The following is a 10,472-nucleotide window of genomic DNA, read 5'->3' as shown; positions in this document are numbered from 1 at the left end:
TTATACGTAACTGTGTATGTTTGTCTAAAAACACCAGGAGAAACAGCAGAACAAAGTAAAAAGGGAGCACCATATATGTGATCTCATTCAAATGGAGAGGTATGAAAACTGACCTATAGAGAAGTGTGAAGGGAATGAAGCAGAGAACAGTATCTACAAAACGTGCAGATAAGGAAGGTGACACTACTGTGAAATTTGGGGACTTTGTCTAATACTTATGAGGGATGGGACAAAATAATGAGGAAAAAGATCCAAACCTGCATCCATTCCAAAGAGTACAGCAGGTAAATCCAAAATCTGTTTGTCATCACTAGTCAAGATGAACCCCAGAGACACAGTGAGCACTTGGCTGCCATCATCCCTTGTCCTGCTTGGTGCAGGCAAGTGATCCAGGCCAAGCCCCTGGGACACACAGCCCAGTGCTGTTGAGTACGTGGATGTGAGAGGAGGTAAAATTAACATAGAGATTCGCTAATGCAAGATGGCCTTCCTCTTTTCTGAGATCTCTCCGTGAATTTTGCTACATTGATTTCCTACACTAGACTAAAGGGAGGTTCTGAAATTGTTCTTAACTCTGAAAAAAAGATGCAACTGTTCATAAGCAGTCTCTGTAGAGAGTCAGGAGCATGTGCTTACAGCCCAGGAGAACATTTTGTAAGTTTTTTAAGTTTTGTAAGTTTTCAAAATGAGTGTCGTGCTATTCTGCATCAGACATACCTAACTCTCCATTTCTAAACTGTGTCTACACTCCATTGTGGACATATTCTCTTGCACAACCAGAGAAACAGGCATCTCTGAAAGGAAGATCATCTCAGCTCGGCTAATGACCTGTCTTAAGATAGCTGTGAGTTATAAATTCAGGTGCTTATATTTTCCAAGCTGAGACTTGCACAATTAACTATTAGATAACTACAGTTACTATTTAAAACAAATGTTAAAATATTTCTTGTGAATATTTTGAAAGCGGCATGTCCAGCAAATTTACATTTGGGAGATGTAACAAAAGATACATCTGGCCTGATAATACTCCTATTCAATCGTTATTACATGTGGAATTTTCAGAAGACTGGATATCATTCTAATATTTTAAAAGCCAGTTAAATCCTGACTAGTGAAACCTGGCAGCAATTCTGAGAAAAAGAATGTAATTTTAAATACAGGTTTTAATTGATAGAGAATAAAAAGCTAGGAATATAATTAGTGCCAATCTTTATGGTTTTGGAGAAAGAGTCCTTACAGTCCTTATTAAACACACTTGATAAAATTCTTTGATGAGATTGTAATATAGGCAGTGAAAGATAAATAATATATTTAGACTTTTTAAAAGAATTTTGACACATTAATACACAACATTCTAATTTAAAAATTAGTGCAACAATAGAATACATCTTAAATGGATTAACAACTGCCTAAGTGATAGATCCAAAAAAGTAACTGCCAACGTGGATCTATTGTCAAAGGAATGAGTTTCTAGTAGGATTACGAGGTTATCTAGTAACATCTAGTAGAATAATTGTATTATTCAATGTAGTCGACAGTGATCTAGAAGAAGATACAAAATCACCATTGATCATGTTGGTGGCTAAGACAGGAAAAAGACCATGGGGTTCAGAAAGCATGTTATCATGGCATGAGATGTGGGGATTTGCTATATGTTTTAATTTAATGCTAATAAACTTCTATCTTCCTATAACTACCACAGCAACACAGGTGTGTGTTGTTTCAGGAAAATTATTTATTTTAAATGTCAACAAATGCTAAACAACATAGTTAGATATTTTGTGAAAGTGTGCTGAAAGCAGGGTCCTTGAATTTATCTCCCTACTCTTCCAAGAACATCCATGAAGGAAGCTTTCCTGTATAGTTTCTATGTCTAATCCATGTTCATGCAGAGAATCAACTACATAGTTGGGAACATAGTTAGGTCTAAATGAACTGTTCCAGTGGAGTACCTACAGATGGTGTGAAAGGCAATCAAAGCAAATTCAGCAGTCTGGCATATCAGCATGTGTTCTGCATATGGGAATGCTGTACTAACAGAATAATTTTCGGCTAACTTCTTCTCAGTTTCTTAACTTATTTTTCTATCTGATTCAGTCTTAAGGTTAAATATTTTTTTTCTCTCTTTTTTTTTCATTGTTTTTTATTCCATTTTATTTCATTGTCTTTTGGCATGTCTCAACTCTGACCATGCTTCAATCTTCTTTACTTTATAGTTACATTTCAATTTGATTTGTGTGTGTCTCATTTCAGGTTAAAACAGCCTATGAAATGAAGCATTTTACCTGGGACTAGAAAGTCTTAAAACTGAACATTAAGGAATTTTGTTATTTTCTCAGAGTGCTTGATTGTGCTTATTTATGTGTTTTCCTAAACATATTTTATTCCTTGGGGAGGTGCCTGTGCTGAGAAGTAGTGTCAAACCAGTGGTGTAATAGGGGAAGACACACTTTTTGCATTCTACATTAATCCATATATCTAGTATTTTTAAAGAAGCAGCCAGCCTTGCTGGTGTGGGAAACATTGCAGTCCCACCCTCAATGAATGCCAAAAAACGTTTTAATACGCAGAAGTAAGTAGGAAATCCTGATCTGCTTGTTTTGCATTGCAGATGGATGGGTAATTTCTGGTGGTAGCTGTCATACCTGGTTGCTTCCACTTGGGGGTATTCTGACAAGGCTAATAAGTAGCTTCTCTCTGAGACTGACCTTTCCTTACATGCTCTTTCCGCTTTTTTTCTTGCCATTTCTTCAAAGGCTGATCACCAGTTCATCCCTCAGTCCTTTCTTCTTTCTAGGCCCAGATGCCTGCTGTTGAGTCTACTCTGGATGTTTGACAAAGGACCTCCACACAGGCACATGTATTCACCCGTTGACACAAACACTCCACTTCCATCCTCAGTCTAGGGTAAAAATATCCAAGTCTTGCAAACATCTTGGGAAACAAAGGAAGGTGCAGCCTGCTGGGCAAACATGGCGTCCCTCCTTGTGCAGGGTGGATGGAGTGATGGCAAATAACACAACCACCCAAGCTGAGCCCTGACAGAGAACTGGTTCAAAAGCTCCATCTCCCCTGTATGCGACTGTGTGATCACTTTTTCCCTGTGCTATTCTATTTCGTAAACAGGTCGCCTTAAAACAGTATATTTAGGGGTAACATATTTGACTTTGCACTAGAACAGCTGGAAATAAAACCATTCAGACAGGAACACTTCCCGGACAGAACGCTACAACTGAGAGCTAGGAGGCAATTTAAGAAACAGTTCCTTTTGCTGCTCATTTTTAATTGATGCCTCACAGCTATGGCTGGCTGTGCCATCATTTGGACATGAGAACACAGGATCAGAAGACTCAATAAGAACAACTGCTGGGGCCAGACTGAACCAAATATGCATTGACAAAAGGTGTCGGAATTACCTGTGCCCCTATTCCAGTAGAACAGAAGCAGTGAAATCTTGACATGAGCTGTCTATATACTCTGCACTGTCACTCCTCATGAGAGGTGCAAAAAAGACACCTTCAGCAACATCCATGAAATGATTTCTTTTTGGCGGAGGAACTGCCCACAGATAGGTCACTTTAAGCAACGCTCTGAGGTTGCTGAGTAGCTTTAAATCAGAGAACACAGCTAAATGCCTGTATTGTTATATTACATTGGTAGCAAAATAAGTGCTTATTAAAGACATCATTTTCTTTGAAACTATTTAAACTTGGTGATGTTCAGGAAATGGTCCTAATAGAAAGTATTGCTTTTTGAAACGTAAGAACAGAACATCAAATCCAACATGGGGTTTGAAGTTTAATAAAAGGTCTTTTATTCCTTTAGTTCTTATGGCCATCACTAACATTTTTGTCTATTTCAAAGAAATTTGACAATGCAGTGATACATGAAACCTTTTTTATTTTTTTAAAAATGGAAAAAAACATTTCTGGCAAAGCAGGAAAAGCACCGTCATTTCACCACACTTACTCTATCGGCATGTTCAGAGTTCTCCCATTTCTCTCTACTAACTACACTCTGTATCCACAAAGCTGCAAAACCAGTTATGTCCACAATGTTTGCTTTCTATTATTAACTGAAAGCTGAAGTTTTCAAACTCTGGGAAAAAGAGATCAAAGACTTCAGCTGAAAGGAAAACTTAAAGTTTCTGTAGAAATGTTCAATTTAGAAAATCCAAACTCACTGTATGTGATTTGAAATTGGCAATCACTGATACATAATTTTAAGAAAGAATACATATAGTGCAAAATTGCATTTGTTTAAGAAAGTCTAAATTCAGAAGATGAAAAATCAATCAACCCAAAAGACCCCACCTCTGTCATCTTGTGGTCTATGTTAGGCATCAAACAAAATTATTTGGTTTAAATAACAACAAGGAGATGTTAGAGGTTAGAATTATGTTATGCTCTCATTAAACTAACAATTAAGCATGGAAAGGCAGACACCTGTGGGGAGGGCTGTAATTGGCTGTCTAATGTGATAACATCTCCGAAAGACATGCTTTGGTTTAGGTTGAGGCTACTCATATAAACATTGATCGACTAAATTCAGCAGGAGAGAAGCCATTGTGTGGGTAAGGCCTGTGCTGACACACACCTGCGGTTTAATTATATAGTGACCCTTTGTGTCAGCAGATACTGTTTGAACTCCCAAATGCAGGTTGAGGGGTAAAATAGTAATGCTGAGGGTATGGAACAAATGAGATAAACTTGCTGCAAACTGCAAGAAACTGAGAAAATACCATTGTTCTTATGTTAATATGAAAGATGGCTCTGTGGCTTGCATCTTCCTGATTTTCTCATAGACTTCATTTATATGTGATGCTTTTAAACCCAGCCTCTTACATAAATATTCTCCAAGGATTGTTTTCATAGGAAAGAAAACAAACTTTGTTCTTTAGACAACTACCTAACTTGCCAGTCAGTGAAAGCCACGATTGAAAATGGCATGATGTTAAAACTGCTGTTACGTGTGTACTACTTGCAGTCTAGATATGCCAGATATCTAGTCTTTTTATGAAAGGAGATTTTTAGATGGCAGAAATGGTAGAATTTTGGAAACTTCCATAAAGCTGATGTAGAAAAGAAATGCTTATTACACTGCAAGTCATGAGACCTGTATTAAAATGGACCTAACCCATTGGAGTGGGGAGATTTGGGGTATCACAAGCTACATAGTTGAATGTCCCAGGTCCTAAATGAAATGACACCTGTGACTTATACAAAACCTTTTATGTAAATGAGTCATTGAAAAAAACCAGAAAAGGTAGCTAGTCAATAACTTCTTATATCAGTAATAATAAGTGAGGTAATTCTGTTTCAGTACATAAAAGCATAAACCTCTTTAACAGAGATGTACTAAGGCATGTATTGAATATGATTCTCGCAGCTCTAATTCAGCTGAAGGCTGCGAATGTCTGCATCTAGAGTGAAGCCTGGTGAAACAGGCAGTGCTGCTCATTTGTACGATGGGCACTCCATTTTTATCACTGATTTGGAGAAAAAATACTGCTCTAATTCAATAACTTAATATTTCTTCTCTCATGCCACAGTCTGGCTGGAAGTTTGTGACTGGAAAAAAAAGGAAAACAGCTTTTATACACTGATGATTACTTAGTGTTTGAAAAATTGCGTCTCTTCAGAGCCCTTCTCGTATTTCATCATGTTGTCGGTGCTATGAGAAATATTGAAAGCAAAATTTCTGTGGAACCAGTTACCTGTATTTTGTTTTCTCCCTGCCTTTATTCAGTCATCAAGAACTCCTAACCAGCCTGACTAATGTGCCTTGCTTAATTCCAGCTCTGTAACATGAAAAAAATAAATGCCACAGAAAAATCTTTCCTAAAGTGGATCTTTTAATGAATAACTATTTTTCAAGGGGTTTTTTTGATTTTATGCTTAGGGAAATTAAACCATGTTAAAGTGTCATTTGTCCTTAAATAGAGAAAAAAAAGAGCAGGAAAAAGATAAAGAAATACACACAGTGTTCTGAGAAACTAAAATGCCACTTAAAAAAAAAAAAAAAACTGGATAAAACAAATCTAATTCTGTTCCTTCCAGAAACTGTTTAAAGTATCCCTATATGTTTTACATGTATTCTTAAACACCTGAATAATTTTGCACAGTCTAGATTCTCATCTGTGAGAAGAATCACTTTAGCAGTGAACTTGACAAGAGCAAAGGCTGCTTGAGGCATACAGAAGGTGCAGAGAAAACACAAGCAAACTCCAATGTCACCCTAATACCATTTTCTTTCCAGAGGTCTGTTAGCAATTTTTAGACTGGAGAAAATTGTCATTACTGGATGTATCTACAGTGCTATTTTTGGTTTGGATTAAACTTGTACAGATGATGCTACAGTTGCTTAATTTTACTGATATTGAACCTGTTTCATTAATATGCATGTAGACTGAATAGCTGCCTGTGAACCTTCTAAAATGTGCTCCTAATCACATCAGCGTTAAATATTAACTAGGAACCTGACTCTATCGTTCACTCACACTCTCTTTTGCCTAGCTTATGATTACAGGTGTGTAAGGAGCAGTCATTTTTGCTGATAATTTCATTTATCATAAATAAACACATTTCTCATGATTGTTGCTTTGTTGAATGTAGCAGTACTTCCACCATGCAGTTAGGTGAAAGCAATGCTTGGTGGAGGGCAGGTGTGGGAGTGTACCTTCTAGTAAACATTTTGCCTCAGGGATTTTGTGCTCTCTTTTCTTTCTCTTTTTCTTCTTCAGGGAATATTTGTCCTAGGATTGCCATATGCTCTTCTCCACAGTGGATACAGTGGCCTGTTTCTTATTATCTTGTCTGCAGCATTATGCTGTTACACAGGCAAAATTCTAATCGCTTGCTTGTATGAAGAAAATGAAGATGGGCAGCTCATAAGAGTGAGAGACACGTATGAAGATATTGCAAATGCCTGCTGCAAAAAACTGGCTCCCAGACTAGGTGGTGTACTTGTCAATGTGACCCAAGTGATGGAACTGATCATGACGTGTGTTTTGTATGTGGTTGTTAGTGGGAACTTGCTGTCACATAGTTTTCCATACATACCAGTGACTGAGAAAACTTGGTCTGTAATTGCATTTGCTACACTTCTGCCTTGTGTATTCATCAAGACTCTGAAAATTGTTTCCAAACTCAGCCAGCTTTGCTCCTTGGTCCATTTCATTATCATCCTTGTAGTGATGACTTACTGTGTCACGCAAATCCATCAGTGGTCCTGGGCAAAATTCAGACTCTCCATTGAGTTTGAGGACTTCTTGGTGTCTGTAGGTGTGATCATTTTCAGTTACACTTCACAAATATTTCTTCCCACACTTGAAGGTAACATGAAAAGGCCAGAGGAATTTAGATGTATGCTGGATTGGACTCACTTTTTTGCTTGTGTCTCAAAAACAACCTTTGCACTGACTGCATTCTTGACCTGGGGTGAAGAGACAAAGGAAGTTATCACTGACAACCTGCCATCATTTCTTCAAACCCTAGTGAATTTGTGTCTCTTAACCAAAGCTCTCCTTTCTTACCCTTTGCCCTTTTTTGCAGCCACAGAAACTGTGTATGCTTGTATTTCTAGGGGCAACTGTTCCAATTATAGATCTCCACTATTTGCTCTGGGTGTAAGAGGCTCATTTCTCTTGTTAACTCTGCTGATGGCCATGTTCATACCACATTTTGCCTTGTTGATGGGTTTAACAGGCAGTGTAACAGGTGCTGCTATGACTTTTCTTCTTCCTTCTCTCTTCCATTTAAAACTTAAATGGAAAAAACTGTCTTTATTAGAGAAATGTGCAGATATCTTTGTTTTTATTTTGGGTTTCCTTTGTAGCCTTGCAGGCATAGTTTGCTCAATAAAAGGGCTGCTTGAAGTATTTGGAAGAGTATGAAAAGATTCCCTGAAAGACAAATAAGGCCCAAAACTTATAAATACTTTTACCCTGTTAGTCAGTATATAAGAGATTTTGTCACTAGGTAAAATTAAGCATATGCTTAAATGTTGGCGGGATCAGGGCTTTAACTGTAAAATTATGTGGTTCTAAACAAATTCGAAAATAACCTTTTTAGCCCCAAAGGACAAAATCGCTCCTACTTAAAATGTTAAGAAGAAAGAAGGCATTGGAGATGGTTCAGCATGAAAAGAATTTTAAACTAATCCTGTATGGTTTTGTCCATACATGACATGCACATCCTTAAATGGTTACTGCAACTTATTCCACTAATTTAACCAGAATTTCTCACAGGATTAGATACTGTTCAGTCTCAAAGCTATCAAATCCAGCTTACAGGATATGATAGAGTTTGGGAGAACTATCATTGCAAACGGATGAAATACAATTTCACATTATTGACAGAACGTAACTCAACATGTGAACCAAATAAATCGGTGAATTTCAATTTTGATGTAAGACAAGTTCTACTACTTGTTTTTTAAATGAGTAGGCAAAAAGAGAACTTAGTTTACAACAGCTTTGAAAGTCTGCTTTTATCATGAGCTCAAATGGGAATATAGTCAGAGTAAAACGGACGTTCTAACAGCTCACAGCCATGGAAAAGGGAATTTGTTCTGAAAGCAGCTATAGCTGATGACTGCTGTTTTTCTGCAAGTCTAATTCCTACGATTCATGCCTCTGCAATGCAGTTATTCTATTGGTTGGGTTACGAGGAGTCTTACTGGTGACATGAAAAAGTTAATATACAGTTCACTTTCCCTCTTAGGCAGGAACTTTCTTTGATCCTTGTATTTTGTCTGATGGTATTAAAAGCTCAATGAAGTAAATCAAATTCAATAAAAAGACACACAGTAACTTCCTGTATGACTTGCTAGATCTTTAGCTGTAAAAGATATTGGCTTAATAAAAAGATCAACATTGCAATGTATTTCACATTAGAGATAAAACATTATGACAAGAAGCAATCTAATCGGAGTACTCTGATGAATACGTATCATTTTGTTGTAGTAAAGCCATGTTATCTTAGGTAATTAAAGTAGTTATTTGAAAGAAGAAGGTTTACATGTTATGAACAATTTCACACAACCTTCCACTGCGTCATATGAAAAAGTCTTTGCATGTCAACATAGGACTGGATTATACAGTAAAAAGCCTAGTGGTAACTACTTACCTAAACTATTTTTCTACATAGTATATTAGCATTGATGCTTCTATCCTGCATGAGCAACAGTGACCTCTCAAGGCTACATTGCTGAATGATAAATAACATGTATTTTAAAGGGGAGTCCAGGTAAGGCTTGTAGTCACCCTGTTCCTTTTTTTTGTCTCCTAATATACGCTTATTGTGTGGAATAGTGATGAAAAGTCTGTTAAAACCAATTAATTGTATAATTACAGAATTATTAAGAAATTATTAATTGTATAATTACAGAATTATTAAGAAAACTCTTAGAACTTCTACTACTTCTGTGGTACAATGGGTCAAATTCCGCACTCAAATCCACAACAGTTTAATTTCTTGATATTGAGATTTGTGCTGAAAGAAATAGGAGGTGTGTGTTTTTAAGGAGCCTTTTTAGTTTTATGTACAATGTCAAAAATACATTATTCATTGAAGTACTTGAAAGCTAGTTATTACCCCTATGACACAATCAGAAGGATATTATTACTTGAATGTTGTCAATGAAAGGGTATTATTACTTTTTTTGTGGAGAAGTTTCACAGATAAACAAACATGCAGGAACAGTATTTGTTCTGTTTATCCTATATAAATCTCTGAGGACAGAGGGAGGTTGCAGAAAGAGTTTTGTAAAGATAGTTTCAGCTGCTCTACTTGAAAACTCTCCACAAATAATGCACCATTTTTTCCTATCTCCTATTTTCATTTAATGTGTTTTGTTTCTAACTGTTTAGAAATTCTTGGAATTGCCTCAGTGCATTTGCTGTTGAGGAAAGCTTGGAAATGGGATAAGTACTTCATTTGTATGGCTGTTTTAGCAGTTCCCTGTCTCATCAGTGTGATTCAAAACTTGATTTAATTGGACTCTATTCTCTCAGCTTTTCCGGGAAGACAATACCTACTCCTTTCAAGTCAAAGATGGTCATTCCACCCACAATCATTCTCACTTATGCAAGCTCTTTCCTACAAGGGGAGGTGATTCATGTTTTATAAGGCGTGTACTATTATTGCACTTATTTAATCATTTACATAATCTCAGTTAACATCAGAGAACAGGAAGGACTATGATTAGCAAATAAATACAACTGGAAATGTGCAGAAGTGAAAGGAAAGTCATCCAAGCACAGGGCTTGAGAAGTCACTTAGGAGCGACCACTACAATAAAAGAGAAAACATAGTTCAAGATTCCCATGTTTTGACCAGCACTCAGCAATTTTGAAGTGTGCCATTGTTGTGGGACACAAAAGCTGTATGAACTTCCCTTTAAAGCCTGGGCCAGACATCTTCATGAGAAACCATCTTCTGGGGTCAAGATAAATGAACCTTCCACCTCAG

The 10,472-nt window shown here is 36.9% G+C and overlaps 1 protein-coding gene across 1 annotated transcript; it reads left to right on the top strand.

Moving 5' to 3' along the window:
• Nucleotides 1-2,540: 2,540 nt before the first annotated feature.
• LOC110362584 (vesicular inhibitory amino acid transporter-like) lies at nt 2,541-8,035 on the top strand. The gene is made up of 2 exons (XM_065059529.1): nt 2,541-2,572; nt 6,703-8,035. The coding sequence occupies exons 1-2, from the start codon at nt 2,541-2,543 to the stop codon at nt 7,892-7,894; spliced, it is 1,224 nt and encodes a 407-aa protein (XP_064915601.1). The 3' UTR covers nt 7,895-8,035.
• The last annotated feature ends 2,437 nt before the right edge of the window (nt 8,036-10,472 follow it).

The sequence above is a fragment of the Columba livia genome, chromosome 3 (assembly GCF_036013475.1).
Source record: "Columba livia isolate bColLiv1 breed racing homer chromosome 3, bColLiv1.pat.W.v2, whole genome shotgun sequence".
In the NCBI taxonomy this organism is placed as follows: domain Eukaryota; kingdom Metazoa; phylum Chordata; class Aves; order Columbiformes; family Columbidae; genus Columba; species Columba livia.
Note: the sequence above shows the minus strand (reverse complement) of the source record. Positions and strands in the feature narration are given on the sequence as shown.

Bases quoted from the DNA above. Each gene is read 5' to 3' on its own strand.
- LOC110362584 (XM_065059529.1), top strand. From the start codon at position 2,541: ATGAATGCCAAAAAACGTTTTAATACGCAGAA. The intron at 2,573-6,702 runs GTAAGTAGGAAA...ATTTTGCCTCAG, and splicing joins AAACGTTTTAATACGCAGAA to GGATTTTGTGCTCTCTTTTC.